This window comes from Lipotes vexillifer, unplaced genomic scaffold (genome assembly GCF_000442215.2).
Source record: "Lipotes vexillifer unplaced genomic scaffold, Lipotes_vexillifer_v1.1 scaffold204, whole genome shotgun sequence".
Lineage (NCBI taxonomy): Eukaryota > Metazoa > Chordata > Mammalia > Artiodactyla > Lipotidae > Lipotes > Lipotes vexillifer.
Window position 1 is genome coordinate 658,248 of NW_006777418.1, and position 24,327 is coordinate 682,574.

Genomic DNA, 24,327 nt, shown 5'->3' on the forward strand with positions numbered 1-24,327 from the left:
TTACTAATAAACTAAGTTACTAGTTTCTCCAATAAAATCCCCTTTCTGACATTCACTGTGCTGATTAACCAACTATCGCTTTGACAAAGCCACCTCTGGATGGTAACCTTCTCTGATTTAATCCTAGCTAATCACTCTTTGACTACACATTCTGGATTACTTCATAGGTTTTGGCTTAACCTAATAAGCAGATACAAAATATCACAAAATTTATGCTGAGTATTCTTAAATAAATTATAGTCACCATAAGGCAGTGGCATCTGCGTGGGTCCCAACGCTATAATCCACACAGGCAGATCTGCCATGACTTACAGCACCCTGGGTATCGCACAAATGCCAAGGAAACACTGGGAGCCAAAGGCCAACAGAGGACCGAGAGAGAAAGACCCAGAAGCAAGGTGATTCCTTCCTCACTCTCAATTACTGGCAATGGCATAAGAATCCAGGAATTTAGAACCAATTGAGAGGGAAGGAGATGAGGAAGGAAAACCCTGGAAAAAGGCATCCCCCTAATGGGATAGCTGTTTTTTAACTCTGAAGAATCCAAGAAATCAAGAGCTCGGGCTCTTCTTCAAGAACGAAGAAATTTATTCACAGAAATAACAAATTTAAATGTTTCTTTCAGATAGAAATGGGAGCCACGATCTTGTACATAAAACTGACTTATTTCAAATTAAAGTTATATTTTTGTACTGCTGACTTTTGTGGAATGATGTGACTAGGAAGTTATATCTGTTACAAAGCGATTGCATATTCATGCATATGGAGTCCATGCAAGGTCAAACCCCCAAAATAAAAGTCAGAGTCGTGCATGAAGCATAGGCTCATCAATCGTGCCTAACATGAGTCCTGCCAATCACTTAGGAGGAAATGCAGCCTTCAGATGTGAAGCTGGGACTGTAGCTTCAGAAGAACTCTGTATGAGGGAGTGTTTACGGAGATATCCTGCTCTGACAGCCACAATATAGAAACATCTCGTGCCAAATATGAAATGGAAAAAGGAGCAGGTAGCTGTGCTAGGATCTGAAATATATGTTTCTTATATTCCCTGGCTTATTCATCTTCAGTTATCTTTTAGTATGTTTGGCAAGATGTTTTTTAAAATTCCAGCCATACTAAGGAAGTCAAAGCAATTTTGTTTCTGTCTGCTTGAGAGATTTAGAAGGAAATGCTGTTCTCCACATACCAGTCTGCTGATGGCAGCAGAAATAGACATTCCCCAAGTGGAAAGTGAAACTCAGGGGCACAGATGGGTCCCTCTCATCTGCCAAACCTTTCCAAATGGAGAATATTTATTTTGCTCTATCTCAATATTACATAAGTAATTTGTATTCACCGTAAAAATGCTTGAAAGTACAAATAAAATGTTTTAAAAAATGAAATCACTTGTAACCTCCCCACCCAGTGATTACCATTGTCAACATTTTAATGTACACCTTTTCATATCTGTTTCTATACATTTCATATATACGTATGAATATTTCAAAACTAGGATCATGCTGTATATACTCTTTTTGTAATCTGCTTTTATTTAACTCATTCTATTGTGGCCCTCTTTTCATGTCAGTAAATTTCTGTCTGCTACAGTTGGTTCTCACACTGGATCATGCATGGGAAGAGCTCAATACAACACAAGGTGTTTGGTCTTCACCCACTCAGTTGCCCAGTCTCCACTTTAGTAGTTGGTGGGAGGGGCAAGAATTTGCACTTCTAACAAGTTGATGCTGATGCAACTGATCCGGGGAGCATAATTTGAAGACTGTAGTCTACACTATCACATGAATGACTGCTGAACATTTCATGATACAGATGAATGAATTTATTTAGCTGTTCCCCTTTATTTGAATATTTGGATTATTTCAAACCCAAATGATGCTGGGAGAAACATCCTTACAGCTAAACCTGCACTTGTTTTTATGAAAGACCAGTTTCCTTGCACTGAAATCCAAGAAAGGTAAAACACTGGAAAGAATTCTCACTACCAGGAAATGAGAGAGGAAGAATGATTAAAATCCTCCTGGTTTAGGGTTATTTAGAGCCCACAATGGAAGGTGAATTTTATGGGGGTTGCAGGATTAATGGAATTGCATATAGAGACACCTGCCCAAAGAACACTTTGGGTAACTTCATTCCATTTCTGATAGTCCTGTTACAAGTAGAACATTGCTACATCAGAGGAAATGCTTTATGTACTAGTTAATGTTAAATGTGGCATCAACGAGTTGATGAATACAAAATTTTAAAAGCCAGAAAAGAAAGAAAAGATGAAAAGTGATTTTGACAGTGATTATAGAAAAATGAGTGTCAAAAAATTTAGATGACCTTCATGTGACCAAGAGATTTCTATTACATTAATTTTTTTTTTAAATGAAAAGTGGCTCAAAGTGCATTGTTTTGAGACTTTCAGATTTTGAACAAGTTTCAATTCTATACCAAATTTAATGAATAGAAATTTAAGTACATCTCAAAGCTAGATCTCATAAATAAAAAACTGAGTATGAAGCAACCTAATTCTAAAAGGGTCAGAATTTATAACAGTAGAGTTTACAGAAGTAATATAAAGTAAAAGAAACCTAAGTCACACTCATAAAGAAATACAAATCAGGGACTTCCCTGGTGGTGCAGTGGGTAAGACTCCGTGCTCCCAATGCAGGGGACCCGGGTTTGATACCTGGTCAGGGAACTAGATTCCACATGCCGCAACTAAGGTCCCGCATGCCCAACTAAAGATCACGCGTGCTGCATCGAAGATCAAAGATCTCGCATGCTGTAACTAAGACCCAGTGCAGCCAAATAAATATTAAAAAAAAAAAGAAAAGAAATCAACACGAGGTTAGCTTCTGATGTACAGCATAGTGATTTGATATTTCCATATATTACAAAATGCTCACCATGATAAGTTTAGTTACCATCTGTCACCATACAAAGGTATTATACTATTATTGACTATATTCCCCATGCTGTATATTTCATCCCCATGACTCATTTATTTCGTAACTGAAAGTGTGTACCTCTTAATCTCTCTCACTTATGTGGCTCGTTCCCCCACCTCCTCCCCTCTGGCAACCTCCTGTTTGTTCTCTGTATCTATGATTCAGTTTCTGTTTTGTTATCTTTATTTGTTTTGTTTCTTAGATTTCACATAAAAATGAAATCATCTAGTATTTGTTTTTCTCTGACTTACTTCACTTAGCATAATACCCTCTAGGTTCATCCATCTTGTTGCAAATGGTAAGACTTCTTTCTTTTTTATGGCTGAGTAATATTCCATTGTATGTGTATGAGTGTGTGTGTATAATATTTTTCTTTTATTTTGTACCTATATAAGATGATGGATGTTCACTAAACTTATTATGGTAATCGCTCCATGAGGTATGTAAGTCAAAATCACTATGCTGTACACCTTACACTTGTACGGTGTTGTTTGTCAATTATATCTCAATAAAACTGGAAGAAAAAGAATTTTAACTATTATCCTCCAAAAAATGCAAATTAAGGCACCATTATTTTTTCCTCTAGCAGACAGCAAATATTTTAAAGTTTGATGATGCTCAGGGTTGGCCAGAATATGAGAAATAGGTACTTTCATATTCTTTTGTTAAGAGGTCAAAACAGTACAAATCTTTGGAAAATAATTTGGCAATTTTATCAACATTTAAAAAGTAAATATTATTAAACTTATAATATTATTGCTAGGAATCCCATGGATATGTTTTAAACTGTTTCCCAAAATACACAAAGATATTCACTGAAAAATTATCTATTACAGAAAAAGACTGGAAACAACCTAAATGTCCTTTAACTGGAGAGTCTCCTTAAATAAACTATAATTCATCCATGCTATATAGCCCTTAAAAACAACAATGCTGGGGCTCCCCTGGTGGCGCAGTGGTTGGGAGTCCACCTGCCAATGCAGGGGACAAGGGTTCGAGCCCTGGTCCAGGAAGATCCCACATGCCGCAGAGCTGCTAAGCCCGTGCGCCACAACTATCAGCCTGCGCGCCTAGAGCCCGTGCTCTGCAACAGGAGAGGCCACTGCAACGAGAAGCCCGCGCATCACAACGAGGAGCAGCCCCCGCTCGCCGCAACTAGGGAAAGCTCGCGCGCGGCAACGGAGACCCAATGCAGCCAAAAATAAAGAAATAAAATAAATAAATTTATAAAAAACAAAAAACAAAAAAAACCCAACAATGCTTTATACTGATATCCAAATACATACAAATTTATCAATAAGTGAAAGGAACAAGGTACAGAAAACTTTGTAGAGTATAATTCCTTTGTATAAACAAACATAAGCATATATATGTTTACAGAGCAGTATATGCAAAAGTTTCTCCTCAAAGGGAACCCCCAAAATTGTTCATTGTCATTTTCTTTTCTTTTCTTTTCCAGGTGAGGAGATGGAGGGATGCCGTACATGGACATGGGAGAGTAGAGGCCCAAATCCCTGATACTCACTGGGATGGAAGAAGACTTCTTGGTCCAGGGGGGCATATTTGATCCCAATCCTAACAGATGAACCAAATTTCAAAGTCTTCCACAGTGCCTGAGGACATGGTTTCTTTCTTTTAACCATCTATTAAAAACTTTTAATGTTTACAAATATGTTCATAGCAGGTTTATTCATAATGGCGCCCAAATGGAAACAAGCCAGATGTCCATCAAAGGGAGAATGGATAAAAGGTTGGGTATTCATTCAATGGATACAAAAATACTATGGCATTCATAGTAATTAAAAAAAAAAAAGAAGAAACTACTGCTACCTGCATCAACATGCATATATTCCAGAGATATTGTATTGAGCAAAAAGAAGCAAATACAGAAGAGTTCATACATTTGTATGTTGAAGAACAGGTGAAAACAAAGCTGTAGTGGCTGCCGTTGGAACCGAGGCTACTAAAGTGGGAGGTTACTGACTGGCAAGGGCGTGAGGGAGACCTCAGAGGTGCTAGACTTGTTTTGGTATACCGATGTGGGTATGGTTTGACAAATACACACACATATGCAAAAATTAACCCAGCTGTACTGAAGGTAGGTATACTTTATTATACACATACTCCAAAAATTTTTTTAGCTCTTTAGTGTGGTTTTTTTTCAGGCAACAAAATTTTAACAGAAAAACTGTGGAGCTCAACGAGGAGCAACTGACAGGTTATATGTTTTCAGTAATTTTTCACTAATCTAAAATAAATATCCCTTGATTCATCAATTCTCCTTGATTTATACTGTTAATTTAGTAAAAGGGTGTACTAGGACGAATCAAGAATAACAACCCTCAAAGATATCCTCATCCTAACCCCCAGAACCTGTGAATATGTTATCTTCATGGCAAATGACATTGCAGATGTGATTAAATTAAAGGCCTTGGCGTGGAGGATTGTCTCAGATTACCCTGGGTGGGCTTGATGTGCTCACAGGGCCCTTAAGGAGGGACACAGGGGAAATCAGTCAGAGAGAAGCAGATTTGAGGATGCTACTCTGCTGGTTTTGAAGATGGCCGGGAGCCAATGAATGCAGGGAATACAGCCCAGGCAGAAAAGGGAAGGAAACAAATTTTCCTTTAGAGACACTGAAGGAAACAGCCCTGTGGACACCCTGACCTTAGCTAAGTGAAACTGATTTCAGAATTCTAGCTTCCAGAACCATAAGGGAATACACTTGTGTTATTTTAAGCCACTAAGTTTGCAGTAATTTGTTACAACAGCAACACAATACAAAGGGGAAGTTAATATAGAGGGGAAAAAGATGAGGTGCAAATATTCGTACTCTTTTGAATTCTTTGGTTTGCTCTTCATTGAGAGACACAGAAAAAGCCTTTTGCTGGAGTCACTTTTTATGTCAAAGATGATCTCCATATCAACAGAGGTATTATTCCCTCCTACTAAAAATTTCAGTGAAGGAAAAGCCAATACTAACATACCTTACTTTAAATTAATACTAAGCATTTTTTCCAACTATGAAATTTATACATGATCCTTGCATAAAGTAGGTAAAGAAACCAAAACTGTCCTTTAAGAACTCAAGATCAAAATGGTCTCTGGCTGTTCTGAGCAACGATTGGCCAAGATTCTCACGTCATTATCTGGGCTGATAGATCCACGTGGAATCTGGACTAAGCACTTTGTTTCCAGCATGTCACTATTCACCGTATTATTTACTAGTCTGTGAACAAGGAAAGGAAAGTAGGATGGCTTCCTCCCTTTCTTGGCTCTCTTGCATTTGGCATGAGGCCAGGTGAGCTGGGAGATCAGTGTTCCCTGGGATTTTATCATGTTCAGGCTATGGGGCATCCAAGTTCCTCAGTGATCACTGCCCCCTCTCTGTTTCCCATGCTGGAGACTGAAGAGGCTTGAATGCGATGTGAGGAAAGGTTGGGGGCTAAATTGTTCAAAAGTGAGAATACTCAATCCCAAAGCAGGCAGGCAAAGGCATGTTACTGGCGCCGAGGCTGTGTGCTGTCGAGCAGGTTGACATGCGGCATTTGGTACTGTGGAATTTTCTCCCTGCTACATTCCTTCTGGCGCGGGGGGTAAAATCCATGCTATCTGGCAATCATCAAGATCACCATCAAGGGCTGGGAGTAAAAAGTTCCCAACTCTAAAATGTGGGTACAGAAGCTCTTCCCACAGTGTCTGCATGGAGTTCTGAAACTGGGAAAGAGCTTATAAGGGTGCACTCTGTGTGTGTGTGTGTGTGTGTGTGTGTGTGTGTATTCATTTGTCACCAGTGAGAGACAAGTTTGTGTTCACAAACTCCCTAGGTATTTATAGTGACTACTATTTACCCAATGCTAACCTAGGAGCCTGGAAAGAAGCCCTGGGAGGATGGGGGTAGCTATTTTCCTTTCTGTCCAGAATTCTTTCCTTTAAGACATCCACGCCTCTGAACACAGGAGTGGACACAGAGCCCAGGGTGAACCGATGTGACTGGCCCTAGCCACAGTGAGTGGCCCAGGAAGGGCCATGGGACATAAGCCCAACCAATCGGGAGGCTTCGCCAGGATGCTTCCATAGAAGCTGAAGAGTCTTGCCTTTCTCACGTGTCAGACTGTGAGTCAGTCTTGCCTTTCCCACGTGTTTGACTGTGATGTGGAAATGGGCTTACTTGGTTCTCCACCAAGTAAGGAAACGTGAAGGCATAAAGTTCCAGGGAAAACCTTGTGAGCTGCTGAACGCTGATTTGTGTAGGAGTCACAAGCCATTCCTGGGTTCATTCATGCATGAGGCCAGCTCCACCCTTCTTGAGGTTTGGAGCTAGAACTGCATCCTTCACTGTTTGAGTTAATTCACTTTTGTGTTTCTATCCGTTAGAATGAAAAAAGAAACTGACAGACAGAGATTTACAGAAAGACGAGGCATGTGTGCTGCCCTCAGAGAATTTAGGATTCATATGGAAAGACAGGGACAATTACAGAAGAAAATACAAGTTAAAATATACTTAAGCATCACGTTGTAGTTCACATATACCTGTACAGTGAATAATTCTGTCAAGTGTATGAAGAATGTGCTAGAGTGCACAGCTGAATGGTGTAGAACAATGCCCATTATTCAGTTCCCCTTGGGACTCAGAAGTTTCTGGCCCTTGTTTTGAATGATTTCACTTTCTGAAAGATAGTGGAGTAGAGTGGAAAGCACATAGACGACAGAGCCAGATGGAGGAAAAAATCTGGGCTTGCCACTCCCAGGTACCTGATTATGTCAGTTTGGATGTCTTCATCTGGAAATACCACCCTGACTCAAAATGCCTGAAACAATATAGAAATTTATTTTCTAATCTGACAAGTCCAGGGGTGGGGTAACTTTGAGGTTAGTTAACTCAGAGGCTTGCTCATGTCATCACAAACCCTGGTTCTTCAGCTTCTCCACTTTGCTATTTCAGGTCACAAGATGACTGTATTTATTCCAGGCATCACCAGGAAACACCAAATCCAGAGATTCTGCCTTTTTCAATGTCCCCTTAGGAATTCGAAATCTTTTTCAGGATATCCAACCCCCAGCATTAGTTAGAACTGAGTCACATGCCAGCCCCCAAATTAATCACTTACAAAGGGAACAACTTTACCCTGATTGTCTTAAATTCATCAGGACTTACACTTGGAATGTGGGCTAAACATGTCTTCCTTTAAAGCATGTAAGGGTTAGGGGTAAGGCGATGTGCTATATACTCAGCACAATTGAGGTTCTACCAGCAAGGAAGAAAGGGAGATGGAAGGTAAGCTGGCAACTAGTAATGTCTGATGGAGTGACACAGGTTTCCTACAAAGCGTCTCTGAGCCTTGGTTTTTCTCACCTATCGAACAGGATTCAAAATATCTATCATATAGGTTTGTGAGGAATAAATGGAATAGTAACTTGCTTAGCATATAATAAGTGTTCAACAAGTATTTATTCACTTTCCCCTTTCCCTTCTCGTTCAGAAACATGTGTCCAACCACATTGTTTTTGAACATTTACTATGCACCTGGCCCTGTACCAGGTATCAGGGACATGGCGGTGAGTTAGAAAAACACAATCCCTAATGTGTTTACATTCTGCAGGAGAGACAAATAATACATGATAATTGGCATCGAAAGTAATTGTGATCATGGTAGTGCTGAAAGGAAGTAAAGGGAGATGTCATATTCAAGGAAACTTTTGATCCTCTGTTTTCAATTTAGGGAGGAAAAAAAAGAGGATGGTATCTCATTTCTCCTGATCATCAACTATAAAGAGAAATATTGACCATACACCGATCTTTGCTCCTTTAGTATCAGTTGATTTTCCTAAAGTGAAAGATTATTCCAGTTGTGCTTCCTTTCCTATCTTAATTCTGCACTGGTAACCTAATTTTTGTACACTTCCATCACAAAGAAGATTCTTTTTAATCTCTGTTTACCTAAGGTCGAAAGAATAAAAATTATTTCCTCAACAGAAGCTCAACCAATGGTAACAGCCACAGTTGCAGCACAAGGCGCAGGCATAGCTTTAAACTTTTTTTTTTTAATTGGGGCAGGACAGTAAACCTAAATGTCTTTAGAAAATTTTATAATTTTTGCACCGTCACAAATAGAAGCACTACCTCACATTCACAAATTATGTAATTCAGAGTTTCCTCAACTTGGCTGGGTATCACAATACCATAGGGAACTTGTTAAAAATATAGATACCATCAATCCTCATTATTCGTGGATTCTGTATTTGCAAATTCACATACTCACTAAAATGTATTCGTGACCCCAAAAGCACTACTTGCGGCACTTTTACGATCACTCATCATCATGTACAGAGAGGTGAAAAATCTCAGTCATCCAACATGCACATTCCTAGCTGAGGTGGAAAAAAGGCGAGGCTCTGTTTTCTCCTTTCGGCTTTAACACTGTAAACAAGTGTCCTTTTTGTGGTCTAATAGTGTCATGCTTTTTGCATTTTTGGGCGTTTTTGTTCACCACCACTTCCCCACCCCCCCAGCCCATGCCATCCCCCCAGCAGTGCTGAAGTGCTATCTAATGTCCCTGAGGTGCCAGAAGGCTGGGATGTGCCTTACAGAGAAAACAAGTTAGAGAAGCTTGGTTCAGGCACAAGTTAACAGTGCTGTTGGCTGCGAGTCCAGTGTTAATGAATCAACATCCAGGAAAGGAAGAGAAAATTTGCTGAACTCTGGGTGAGGCCACTCGGGAAAGTGCTAAAGTAACACCTGTAGTGCATGATGAAGCTATGGAAGAGATGGAAAAGCAGCTAAATGTGTGGATTCATGAGACGATGACAGATTTTTTTTTAAAAAAGCAGAGTGGGTAGCATCATTGTGAGTGTGAAAGCCAAAGAAATTTGTGGTCACGTTATCCAGAGTCAAGAAATGCTAAGCCCTATATAAAATAAATCAGCTACAAGGATATATTGTACAACACAGGAAATGTAGCCAATATTTTATAATTACTATGAATAGAATATAACCTTTAAATAATGTGAATCACTAAGCTGTATACCTGAAGCTTATATAATAGACTCTACCTCAATTTTTTAAAAAAGATAACTTTTTTTTCCCAGGTCATTAGGCTCTGGTTGTCAACTACTTGATCTACCTTCACACAAGGGTTGCTTTTACCTCCCATGATTGGCTAGAAAGGTAGTAGCTTGGATGACTCTTTTTTTAAACACTGGATGATTACTAAGAGAAATCACATCTACCTATTGAGACACCCTACATCCATCTACCCATCTTCTCATCCATCAGATTTAAGCATCACATGGGCAGAAACCATGAATATTTGGTCCACCAGAGTGAATCTAATACCTTAGTCAGTGATTTTTCACATACAAGACACTCTTCCCAGGCACTGTGATGGGAACTGAATTCTTCCTATAAATCAGTGGTTCTCAAGCAACAGCGATTTTGCCTCCTGGGGGACATTTGGCAATACCTAGAGCCATCTTTGGTTGTCACAACCAGGGAGGGGGACTGCTACTGGCACCTAGTGCATAGGGGCCAGGGATGCTGCTAAACATCCTACAATGCACAGAACAGACTCCACCCCCATGACAAAGAATTTTCTGGCCCAAAATGTCAATCATGCCCAGGTTGAGGCAAACCTGCTTACACGGATGGACATAACAATCACAGTAGGCAATTTCTCACCCTCAGACGCTGCACTCCTGCCATATTCCACTGTTGAAATGACACAGCAGTAGCGAATCATGTCACCCCCACCCCCACAGTCCGCCTACCATGCAGGAGGTGTGTGGAAAGATCCCTGGGGAAGGCTTTTCTCTCTCCTGTGCCACTGGTTTGTTGTTACTCATCCTAAGCCAAGAAAGCATGTATTTTTTTCTCCCCAAGTTTTTAGACACCTATTTTTCCTATTTGCATTACCCATCCCTATTTCCTTCTTTGCATCTCATACAAAGTACAGTCCAGCCTCATAGGAAACAGGTGTACCCTGACCCCCTTTGTGAATTGCTATAAAGGGCTTGGGAAAAAATGCATCCCAGGGCCCATGAACATGCACTGTGCCCTCCGCCTCCCTTCTTTTTCTCTGGGGAACGAAGGGAACCTTGACCTGCCCAAGACCCCGAACTCTGTGACAGCACACGCAGGATTGGTTGGATCTGCTCTCCAGTTACCTCGGTCCCGTGCTCAGCCAGTGAGCAAAGAACACCAGATTCCTAAAAAATCGTATTTCCTGAACAAATATTTGTGGGCAGGGACAAAATGACAGAATACTTGAATTCAGGTGCAGCATTTCATTTTCAGTAAGGTTTCATTTCACAGTGAATATAAAGACAAGCCAAATTAAACCAAAGGTTAGATGTTGTGAGTAAATCTATTTTTTTTCCCCTTCTACTGTTACGGTTTCTATTTGAGAGGAAAAAATATATCTAAAAGGAGATTTTTTTCCCTTAAGAGAGATTATTCAAGATTAAGCAAATTAGAGACTTCCCCGGTGGTCCAGTGGTTAAGACCCCACACTCCTAATGAAGGGAGCACGGTTTCAATCCCTGGTCGGGGAACTAAGATCTCACAAGCTGCACGGTATGGCCAAAAAAAAAAAAAAAAAAAAAATTAAGCAAATTAACTGTCTTTGTTCATTTACCACATATTTAGTGAGAACCAACTGTATGTCACACTCTGCGCTAGACCTGGGAATACAGAAATGAAGGTACACTGTCCCTGCCCCCAAGAAGCAATATCAGTTATTAATTTAACATTTTAACATTTTTATGTTAAAAAATGCAGTCACAGACCAAGAGAAAATATTTGCAATAGACACAACTGATAAAGGATTGTCATCCCAAATATACCAAGAACTCTTAAAAGTCAACAATAAGAAAATCAACAATCCGATTTTTTAAATGTGCAAAAGACCTGAACAGACACCTCACCAAAGAACAGCGTGTGAAAAGGTGCTCCGCGTCATATCATTACGGAATTGCAAATTTAAAACAATGAAAAACTACTACATACCTGTAAGAATGGCCAAAATCCAGACTACTGATAACACCAAATGCTGGCGAGGATGTGGAGCAACAGGAACTCTCAGTCATTGCTGGTGGGAGTGCAAAAATGGTACAGATACTTCAGAAAACAGTTTGGAGGTTTCTTGCAAAACTAAACATGGTCTTACCATACAATCCAGCGATCACACTCCTTGGTGTTCACACAAAGGAACTGAAAACTTATGTCCACAGAAAACCTGAACACTGATGTTTATAGCAGTTTTATTCAGAATTAACCAAAACTTGGAAGCAACCAAGACGTCCTTCAGTAGGCGAATGGATAAATCAACTGTGGTACACCAGACAATGGAATATGATTCAGTGCTAAAAAGAAAGGTTTATCAAGCTATAAAAAGACATGGAGGAAACTTAAATGAAAGAAACCAATCTGAAAAGGCTATATATATCCTGTATGATTCTATCTATAGGATGTTCTGGAAAAGGCACAACTATGGAGACAGTACCAAGATTAGTGGTTGCTAGGGATGGAGGGGAGGAATGAATAGGCAGCACACAGAGGATTTTTAGAGCAGTGAAACCATTCTGCATGATACTGAAATGGTGGATACATGTCATTATACACTTGTCAAAACCCAAAGAAAGTACAACACTGAGAGGGGACCCAAATACAAACTATGGATTTGGGGTGATGGTGATATGTCAATGCAGGTTCATTTGTTATAACAAATGAACCACTCTGGTTCGGGAAGTTGATAGTGGGGAAGGATGGGGGCGGGGGATAAAGGGAAACTCTGTCCTTTCCACTCAGTTTTGCTGTGAACCTAAAATTGCTCTAAAAAATAAAGTCTATTTTTAAAAAATATACGAAACTACACATACAGGTATATGAGTTCAATAGTTTATTTTAGATGGTGGCGATAAACTCTGTACAGGGTAATATGGAAGCCAGAGATCACAGTGATCATTTATATAAGCCAGAAGGAAAACAGCGATGGTCAGGAAGTAAGTACCTCATCATAGGGGAGATGATGCCTGAGTTGAGTGTTAAGAGGTGAGGACGTTCTGGTCTGAAAGCCTGGAGAAATGTGTTCTAGGAGAGTGTACAGTGTGAAAGAGGACCTTTTCTGATGCAACTGCTTTCAAAAACCCAGCTCAATCTCTCTCAAGCAATAAAAGTCAGAATCTACTGGATCCTATGAGTGAACAAGCCTGGGCTCAGGTTGCTCCAGGGCTCAAAGGGCAGCCCTACGACAAAATCTGCAACTCTCCCTTTCTCCACTTGCTTTCTCAACATTGGTGAACCCTCTTGCTTCCTGTAAGATGGATGTAGAAACCCCAGCACCCTCTTACTCTCAGTCCATTGTAAGTGTGGACAAAGCACACGGGCTGAAAGTGAGAGAAGAGATGGTTCCTTCAGACCACTGTTTAGCAGATGCTTACTGAGATGACACCAGGGGCAAAAACCCCCGATGAGTCCTATTCAAGGAGACATGAAATAGCATCATGTGTTCAGAAAACCATATGTGGTCCAAATGGATAGAGCATCATGTGCAAAACAGAAGGTATGGAGAGGTGGGCAGAGGCCAGATCAGGGAGGGCCTCGGGCGCCATTTGAAGAAATCTTTTAGGCAATAGGGAGTCATTGAAAGGGCCATGCAAGGGTGTGAAATTATCAAATTTTCATTTCTGATACATCACTCTGACAGTGCCTCCACTGTCAGAGTGTGTGACTTGGCCAAGTAACTTGACCTCTCTGAACTGCTTTATTCCACATTAGTAGAATGTGAACAACAGTTGTACACGCCATAAGATTACGGTGAGGATTAAACGTGCTAGTATTTGTAAAATGCTTAGGACAGCACTTGGCACACAGAGTTAAGTATTTGCTGCTACTGTTACTGCTGTTGTTGTCGTTGCTATTATCAGAAGAGTGAGAGACCTGAGGGAAGGAGGTGAGAAGCAAATTCATCTGAACCCACATGGTCTTCATCAACACCACTTTACTATTTCAGAAAACTCTTGCCCTGGAAGGTAAACGTTGCAAATAACTTCATTTTTCACTCCAGGAACATCCTCTAAGGCCCAAGAATGTTGCAATAATTAAAAAGCATCAAATGTCAGTTTATACCCCAGGACTGTTTGAACCCTTTGCCTCAAAATCCTCACCTTTGCTGTTTCCTCCAATCCTACACCATTTTATACTGTCGTTATCCAAGATCCCACACTATCAGACCCAACTTAAGCAGAATTCAAAACCTCAGAAATAGCCCGACTTGGCCCTCCTCCCTCTGAGATGCTATCAGGAGCCTGGAGATGGAGCTCTCCATCACTGCCGTCAGCAGTAGACTCTGCTCTGTTACGACCAGATGGTTTTGGTGACATTTTCAGGAAGCCAGCCTTCAAGAATAGGTGGCTTGGCAAGTGGCAATGCTCCAGGTGAGAGAGGAGGGACTAAACAGGGCTTGATGACAAGAGAGGAGGGTATGAGTAGAAGAGATAAGAAGAGAGACCTTAGGGACTGGCTGTGGGGAGACAGGACACTCCAGAATGAACACTAGAGTAACATGGAAGGGTTTTCCAAAGTAGAACCTGCAAAGTTAGGTGGGTGTGATTTGGTACATAAGCTATCATATCATAACTGGAACCAGCTTTGTCTGTCTTATTCTGATTTCTATCCATCCACAAGCCCTGCCTACAAAGAGCCCCTCAGAAGTGGGAAGGCCTGGATGCAGTCTGGGTGAGGCTTTTCAGGTTCCGTAAGTGGATACCTTCTCCAAGCCTTGCTTGCTTATCATTCTCTCCTTAATGAGGAACTCCGCCTGTGTGTGGCTGGGCCTACTTGTGGGTCCCCTGTTCTTTCCTGTGCTTGCCTACAGGTCAATTTCTGAATCGCTAGCGCCCAGAAAGCATAAAATCCACCGTCAGAAGCACGGATGTAGATTTTCCTGAAGATTTGGGGGGTAAGACCAAGGGAGACCAACTCCTCCTGGCGTTGGCACTCGAGGTCCGGCGTCCCAGGAACCTCTTCCTCAGGGCTGGGCAGATCAGGATGGTGGGTCACCTGACAGCAAGGAGGTGAAGACTCCCTTCGCAATCTCCCCTTGCCCTCAAATACTCCTCCATAGACTGCAGGCCCACCCACCGCCCCGCCCCAAACAGCCCTTTCTGGTCTGTCCAGCTGGTGTGTCCTCCCCTCACATTCCTTAGCAAAACCCATCCATTGGCATAATTCCCTCAGCAACACAAAAAGCAAGCAAATAGGGCTCAGCCAAAGAAAACTTACCTCACATTTCCAGGGCCGCCCTCCTTTTTATGTGTGAAAGTATATTTATTACATTAGTTAGAGAAACAATGCTTGACTCCAGGAAAGTGGTACTCAAAGGGAGACTTGTCGCTGGAAATCGGAGGTTGGCACTTGTCATATATTTTATGCCCAAACATTTCCCTGTCAAACCTCCCATGCTTTCAAGTATTTTAAGACTGATGGCACTTGTTGAAACTATTCCCCTTTGTGGCTTCCGGACTCCTCTCTCGTGCATTTAAGACTATTATGGCTAAGGATTTCTGGCCCATCTCTCCTTTTCAGTGGCCCTCATCAAATTGATGTTCGCCACACTTCCAGGTTTTTATCTCCTCTCCCTCCACACACTCTTTTGGGGAAGATTTCAGCAAGACGCAAGGGTTCGTTCTTTTTGTTTCCACCCTTTTTATTTCTCAGTACATTTGCTTATTTTTTAAAAAGTGCTACACTCAGAGCAGAGCAGGGTCTGGGGAAAGAGATGGGATGGTTGAAATGGTAGAAAGGAGGTGAACAGATGAGAAGAAAACTTGTCTTATATTTAAGATGTGCCATTTGTTACAGATTCACCTACTTCTTTGCCCCCTTTGTAAATTGGGCCAATAGTAGCCTCTGCTAAGGCTGTTGTGAAGTGAGAGGTGATACGTGCAAAGTGCTTAGAACATGCAGAAAGGAAACACTCAACAAATATTAGCGGTTGTCATTATTCCCTCAATGAGCTTTAAGGAACATATTTGGAGGGGCATTTTTCTTTGGAAAGAGAGGTAGGCAAAGCTTCCCGGAGAGAAAACATGTCTCCTTTGAATTAAGTTAAACGAAGGAACTCTGATTGGGCCAGGAATAGTTTACTAATAAGTCTGACAAAGAAAGTAAATTATAAATATCCTGTAAGTAATGTTTAAGCTAATCATTAGCTCTGTAGAAGTAAATCCTTTCCAAAACAAAAAATATTTTTATTTATTTATGTTCTAAAGAAAGCACTGGTTTCACAACTTCCCTGGTGGTGCAGTGGTTAAGACTCCACAGTCCAATGCAGTGGGGTGCCTGGGTTCAACCTCTGGTCAGGGAACTAGATCCCACATGCGTGCCACAACGAAGAGGTCACACGCCTCAACTAAGACCCGGCGCAACCAAATAAATAAATAGATAAATATTTTTTAAAAAGAAAGCATTGGTTTCTGTTTCTTAGCTGATCTTGAAGGTAGTGAAGCCTTCACATGGAATGCATAAAACCCTGGAGTTAAACAAGACCCTCCTCCTGCACCAAGATTGCTCATCCAAGTGACTACCCATCTGAATATTTTCCTGTCCTCTTGCCGAAGAACATCTGTTTTGTACTGGCATGCAGCTGAAAGAACCAGACCATCCTCACCTAGTTAGCAATTAACATTTATCTGGGATCAGAAAATGAAGTTCCATCTGTAGATTCTAAGGAGCTAGAAGCCAAATAGCTGTCAATCTGAGAACCCTAGGATCTTGAAGCCAGGTTGACAGTGCCCTTTAGGATTGGTTCAGTGATTCTTCTGGCTAGTGCTGCAAAAAGTTCTCTCCAGCCATGGTATACAACTAGAGTATCTTAGAGGGTTACCCAGAGTATAAGGCCTCGGGACACACTGCAAAGCACCAAAGCTTAAATCTAAAAACATTTCTCTGGGTAAAAGAGGAGTGCTCCAGGAAAGCAGGGCTCCTTCCCGCTACAACCCACCAAGTGAAGACTAGCGGTAAGGAGTCTCAGTAATACTCCCTAAGGCAAACCATATGTGAAAAATGCTCCAAATAAATATTTGGCAAGCAGCAATTTTTTTTTTTTTTTTTTTTTTTTTTTTTTTTGCAGTACGCGGGCCTCTCACTGTTGTGGCCTCTCCCGTTGCAGAGCACAGGCTCAGGATGCGCAGGCTCAGCGGCCATGGCTCACGGGCCCAGCCGCTCCGCGGCATGTGGGATCCTCCCAGACCGGGGCACGAATCCACATTCCCTGCATCGGCAGGCAGACTCTCAACCACTGCGCCACCAGGGAAGCCCCCGGTCTAGCTCTTTTTGCATAACCTATGTTACACTTTCTGCCATCGCCAAACCCTCTCTCTCAGACATTTCTGCCTAAAGAATTAACCTTTATGTTTTGAATCACTACTCACACAAAACACCTGTTGGTTACAAACTATCAAATCCAAATACTAAATTTAATATTGGGGTGCTGGTACCTAACAAAATAACTTGTGGAGACAAGGCACTGGTTTCTGAATAGCTGATTTTAATGGTGATATGACTAGTTCCAAACGCATCCAGTCATGCCCGTATTCAAAAGAGTAAACCTTAAGGTAACCACACTTGCCATGAAAGTGTTGCATTTACTTATTTGTGTTTACCATAATGAGAAGTGATTTTTATTTTTCTAAGCCAACTGAAAAAGTCCAGGTCAACTTGACTCTACAGATGAAATGAAGTAAAACATGGCTTCCTCCTCCCCCAAATGACTACAAAAGAAAATCCACTTCTGTTCTTTACGTGAATTGTGCTTGATGCATGACACAAATACATGTTTAGAGACAATAGTGTTTCACATTTTCAAGGCTGTTTACCATGGTCTGGGAAGAGCCTAGGTAATTGCCTATAAAGAAAGAACCATTTTTGTTAACTCTTGTCCTTAATAAGTAATATGTGAATCTGGATCAGTGCTTCATTAACTAGAACGCTTCCATTAAAAAATTGCAGTTTATGTATATTTCAGGATTTATTTGGGAATACAATTTCTAATAATTCCCTATAAAAGATCTTACATGACAGTAAAAAGAAATTAGTATTTAATAACTGACATACAGGAAGCAATTTAACTAATTTATCTTTCCCAAAGAACTTACAACATTTTTGCTCCTCCTGAATGTAGTAAGGGTTTCCTTTTGAAAGCATCTTCTTGATTCTTCCAATTGCTTGTTCCACTACTATGAATTTCATTTGTTTTAAGTTAGGTTGGACAGTATAAAATTGAGTCCTAATGGCTATATAATCCCTGTAAAGCTATTAGCAATAGGGTAATATTCAGACACATTTCAGCAAGTGCCATTCTAGAGAGATGACGTACCACAGCTACATAAAAGATGGTGGGTCCACAGTTTTAGTGTGGGGCTTGTGGAAATGGATTCTAAAATCATATTTTTACGTATATGGTGGAGAAAAGAAAACCCTCAAAGCTGCCAATTTAAATGTCAATCGGATTCAGTGACACTACAGTAAGAGCACTGCGATGATATTTGTAAATTTTTTTTAACTTTCAATTTTCAATTCTGCTAAATTCAAAAATCCATAAAACTGAGCAAATGAGCATGATGCTAACAACCAGTGACTCCAGGTGAAAGTTCTATAATGTTCTTCTATAATGTTCACCGTACTATTACTTTTAACTTTCCCGCAAATTTGCAAATATTCAAAATAAAAAAATGACAAATGTCTATAGTATTCAAGATATAATGAATGAAGTTAAAGAAACACAAGACATAGACACAAAGTATGTCACTGAAAATCACTGGTTTTAGAGTAAAAAAAAAAAACAAAAAACGGCCCAACTTACAGGTAAAATCTTTCTTCTAAAAGAGAGCATGGGAGAGACATGTGACGTGCATTCAAAGAACAAATTGGTTTAGAAGCCAATAGAGACAGAACACCATGCATACAATGTCCTCACTGACATCACCTCTTGAATTTTCAAAGTGGGTATGTTTTTCTTGGTTCAACATTGGCTGCCCTGTTAAATCATGCAAACCATAGCAATCCACTGACTTGCACATTTACAAATCATTAAGTGTCCAAAAGTGTGAAACTTTCATTCAGGAGGGTCAGTATAACAAACCTCTCCATAAAATAAAAACGGTTCCTGACTCTGAGGAATAAAATGTTTTATCAGTTGAATGCCTGAAAACTGTCTGATATTATGTATTTCTCATATACTATTTAAGTTGTCTAAGTTTTAAAAATAAAGTACATGGATTTGATTCTTGTTTGAAGTCTCAGCTAAATGATAAAACTTCTCATTTCCTATTAGATCGATGGCTGAATGGTATCAGCTTAGCAAAAGAGCAAGTTTTTTTTTTTTAATCTTCATTTACTTTGAGATTTGAGACAGCACAACAGCAACCGCAAATCTTTTAGTGAAAAACAGAGTAAGAACCATATGCTGAGAATAATATCAATACTGAGACAATCCGCCCCAAAACTAATGTTCCCTTTAGGATACCCAGGCCTTCAAGCATGCCAGGTGGTACAACAGCACACCTTTCCCCTCCTCATAGGTTCCGAGAGAGAAGGGAACTTAAAATGCAAGAGCTAACGAATAACCAATGGGCAGGTAACACGAAGAAGCAAGAAGCCGGGAAGCCAGTTCCTTTCAAAAGGCGACAGAGGTGACAGTCGGATGCAAGAGCCTGGAGGACGGACACAAGCAGACCCAAAGAGCAACAGGCTTAATTTCTGGGGAGAGTACCGATTGCTGCATCATAGGCCTCAGAGATTGTCTACATATGACTCCTCCTCCCCTCGGCCATACTTACACTTCACCCTTTCTGTCTTAGCTCTCCATACCAATTACTGCCAATCAGATCACAAAGGAGAACTGAGGCTGCAGTATGGGACACTAGGAATATGGGGCACTATGAAAACAAGTTTATGTACAGCTTGACAGCAGGGTCTAGGGAGACTGGAGGAGGAGGAGCGAGACATACTTGAAAAAAACGGAGCATTACTCTGTAGACACTATAGCAATCAAAGGTACCTTAACTTTGTAAATAACCTAAGATGATTCATAGAATCAACTAAACTATAAGGTCTTTTTTTTTGGCGGGGGTGGAGGGGCTTTTAAAAACATATGTACATTGTTAAAAGCGTAAATGGGAAATATTCACATTCAGTCAAGCCCATTTTTGCAAGTTCCCTGAGATGGCATATAGAGATACACAACACAATGCAATGTTACAGCAGAAAGTCAATCATTTACAAAGATCATTTAGAATAAAGTCAAATTTCTCTTTCAACAGATGTGATCTACAAGATAAATTACATCCTGACTGTTGGCTGTTGCTATAAATCTATTCAAATCAGGAAAAACCATCATATTTAAAGCTCTCCAAGTAATTTTGGCACAGGTCACACCTTCGGGTTTTGTTCAGTCCCTGAGTTCTTTTAACAGGATAACTTGCATTCAACCTCTTCCCCAGCCACCCGGACCACTCCCCCGCACAACGCCCTGCAACCTGCCCTACACTCTCACTAACTCTAAGTCAAGCCTGAAGGCTACAACCTTTCTAACCGACCTGCCCTGCAGAAACCATAGAGCTTCTCTGGCTTGAAGAGTTATAGGTGGAAGAATCAAACGGGGTACATCTCATGCCTCCTAATTATTTCTAAAACTGCCTCCAAGGGTCAGTGTTTTAATGTCTCCAGGGCCTTATGCCTCAGATGCTCATCCAAACACTGGATGGCAAAGAGGTCGATGTCCGTGTCGAACTTGTTGGCGAACAAGTGGTGCACGCGCAACATCCAGTTCAAGTCACCCGCTCCGAAAACACACACGGAGCGCACGTGGATGCCGCTGCACGGCGGGTAGGGGGCGCCCTTGGAAATGTCACCTTCAAAGTACTGCCACTTGACAAACCTGGCAATTGCGTGCATGTCGGACATATCGTACTTATGGCTTAAGGACAGTGATCCTGGGACTTCGGGGATCCTCTGAATAGTGGCCCAGAGATACTCGTCCGGGCTGTATGTGTCTTTTGCCCACTCCATAAACTTTTGTATTTTTTCATTCTCGAGCACATACTCCACATACCTCCTACTGACCACAAAATAGGCACTGCCTGAAAACAGAGGTGTTTCAAGAGGAGGATGTATTTTGTCGGTCCCCATGTTTGTCAACTTTCCATTCACGACTGCATAATGCTTTTTCCACCTTTCTTTTTTATTGGATGGCATTCTCTCCGTTTCTAGGTTATTCTCGCCCATTAACGACTTGAGCTTCCTGACAATTTCCAGGTTGGTTTTAATAGGAAAATCCATACCGCAGAGATTTATCAAGTACTTCCAGTCTGCGTTCATTCGGTAGAGGTCCTGCATGCAGTTGAGGTCAGCCTGAACCCGGCTCCAAGATGCATACACAACACTCTCCAGCTGACTGGCCACAAAGACATTACTGAAACAGGATGCAATGCCAATCACCGCGGCCAAAAAGGATTCCTCTGATTTTGTATCCACGTGAATGCAATAGAAATTCTGAGGCATATAAATGGCTCTCAGGAGCCTGTCAAGCATTTCAATTTTGTGATGAACCACTACAGAATATGCTATTGGAAACTCTGCCTCTTCTTTACTAAGCGGTTCTTCAATATATTTGCGCTTCTTGATGAAAGAAGCACAATCACTGGTCATGTTTATGTAGTCATAGTTTGTCCATCGAGGGCGATTTCTAAATTTCACTGTTAGAATCTCAAGCTTTACCTTTTGGATTTCATCTACATCACCCTGCAGAACTTTGGTACAATTAATATTACTACTAGGATTCTCTTCAAGCAGCTCCAAATGTCCAACATTTACAAATTCAGGCTTTTGATGAATTCTTAAAACAGAGAAGGTGACCAGGGAAAAAACAAGAAGGAAGAAGAGGTATTTAGTGGGATAAGAAAAAAGTTTCCTCCTCCGCAACTTCCTCAGCATTTCAACAACAACTGGGGACTTGGCTTTATTAAGGGCAGTCTTCCAGGCTTCAAGCAGTAATGACTTCCCCTCTGTAGTGGCCTGGAGATTTGACAGTTTGCATTTATCAGAAATGCAAAGGCATCTTGAAATGGAGGGCAGCACTAAAAGAAAAATAGAAAGGATACATACATATATATATATATATATATATATATATATATATATATATATATATTAAAAAAATACAGTGTTTCATGACATCTTCTCAGGTTCAAAAACTGTCCTCTTTGCTATGAGGTCAGATGTTTAAGACAAAAACAAAGTGGGTCAATCAGAGGAAACGAAGTATTGTTATAGGATATACCCATCATCTCTGGTATCAATGCCAGATTGTCTTTTTAAAAAAGCTGAGTACAAGGATATGCTAGAATATCCTACAATCAACATTTTACCCCTCAGGTATATTGAGGTGCAAAACACAGTTGAAGACCTAGGCTATAGTTATTTTATTCTCCATAGCTGGTGAGTTTTTGATCCTGTGCCAGTGCTTGAAATCATTACTAATCTGGGTTCCTCCTGACACATCCATTAATGTCCATCAGTTGGCGTCAGCAGCCCCAAGTATTTGAAGAGATCAGATCCACTCTGCTCTTTACCAACTTAGGAGTGGGAGTACACTTAAGGAGACATTCAGAAATGGCTGTGGCTTCTAAGAATCTTTGAAGGAAAAGGGGGTCAACTGGATTTTCAAACTGGAACAGAAAGGCTCAGGTGAAACCAGGTCAGATTTGGAACTGTTTTGGGTTGACCTCACTTTGTTCAGTTCCATACCAGGCACCACAGGAAGAGAAGACATATATATTCCAAAATAGAGAAACAGCCTAGCTGAAAAACAACACTTGTATGCAAATTGTAACTTATGAAAGACCCTTTGTCTATATTCGAATTCCAGGAACCTAACCCACTTTTATTATGTAAAATGTTTACAAATATACAGATATTGTTTTGTTTTCAAAAGTCAATTTTATTACTCAGCAATTGGCTCTAACAAAGAAAGTCAAAACTATCAATTGTCTCAAAACCAGATTTATAGAGATTTGAAAAGTTTTTAACACCAGAATTAGCACTAGAACTTTTAAATATTTAATTAGGAAACAAACTGTAAATATTAATAATACAAATAAAAATAAATAACTGACCATCATTTGTACAGAGTAATGTTACAAAAATTAGTTAGACTTTTTACCATTTAAATCAAGAAAAGTCGGGATCATTTAGTGCTGATTCCAGGTAACATCCTCCGCCCATGTAGAGTGCTTCTTATGCAGTCAGGTTTCTTAAATGTACCAGGCATCCAGCAATGCTGTTATGTCCCATGAGTCTTTTTTTAAAAAAAAAAAACACGTGAAACAAAAAGAAAAATTTGTGAAGAGATATATATGCCCACGTAAGTATATACACACACACTCAGAAAGCATACGGGTAAACTAATTCTACATATTCACTTTTTTCTTCAAAATGACGGCTGGTCATATCCATTTTTTTCTTCAAAATGATGGCTCGTTGATTTCTCTTTTAAAACCTTCTCTCCAGTCTTTTTTTTTTTCTTTAGGCTACGTTTGTGGACTGCTAAAGGTTTGAAGACATCCCACAGTTTAGGTTGAACTTTTTCAGAGAAAACCCTAGGAGCATTTCCCAACATGTGTGCCAAGGAACAGTTTAATGGTCCTATATGATTGGAAAATCCAACATATCCTATGCGGCTGTGAAGATTCCCAATGCTCACTAGCCCATTAAAGACAATCCTGCAATTGAATTAGCTGCTTATCTCATCTTCCTCCAACTATGTTGTCTACCACCCCACTCCAAACCTCTAGTGGAAAGCAAACATTGGAATATTCTGCTAAAATACTTATACATCTGAACTATTAACACATCAGATCCCTAAACAAAGTTATACCCTTAAGCAATCTCTGCTTAAGGCATTTAAGAAAATCTCTGACTAATCATTATTAGTCAGCTTCTAAGCTAACTGAACAGAGACTTAAGTTGCCTCATGCAATAAAGAACACAGATTTACAAAATTAACCCAAGAAGGTCCATAACAACAATAAACCCTGGGCTGGGCAGGGGCAGAGGTCTGATTTCTAAAGTTGATGCATTATAAAATGTCCACTTTCAACAACTACAAAAAATTACAGGGCGCGTAGAGAAACACAAGTCTGGCCCATACACAGAAAAAGGGGCTTCAGTAAAAACTGTCCCGGAGGAAACCCAAGCACTGGACTTAACTACACAAAGACTTTCAGTCAGTTATTATAAGTATGTTCAAAGAACTGAAGAACTAAATCAAACCAATGAGAAAGATATTTAGCCAAATTGAGAATTTCAATAAAGAAACAGAAATTATAAAAAAGAACC

The 24,327-nt window shown here is 40.4% G+C and overlaps 1 protein-coding gene across 1 annotated transcript; it reads right to left on the minus strand.

The window, feature by feature from the left end:
• Nucleotides 1-20,618: 20,618 nt before the first annotated feature.
• GCNT1 (glucosaminyl (N-acetyl) transferase 1) lies at nt 20,619-23,180 on the minus strand. Its single transcript, XM_007450985.1, has 2 exons — nt 23,153-23,180; nt 20,619-22,067 (listed from the first exon to the last, which is right to left on the minus strand). Exons 1-2 carry the CDS (start codon nt 23,178-23,180, stop codon nt 20,638-20,640), a joined length of 1,458 nt encoding a protein of 485 aa, XP_007451047.1. The 3' UTR covers nt 20,619-20,637.
• Nucleotides 23,181-24,327: the final 1,147 nt, after the last annotated feature.

Bases quoted from the DNA above. Each gene is read 5' to 3' on its own strand.
- GCNT1 (XM_007450985.1), bottom strand. From the start codon at position 23,180: ATGATCCCGACTTTTCTTGATTTAAATG. The intron at 22,068-23,152 runs GTAAAAAGTCTA...TTTTTCTTTTAG, and splicing joins GACTTTTCTTGATTTAAATG to TGCTGCCCTCCATTTCAAGA.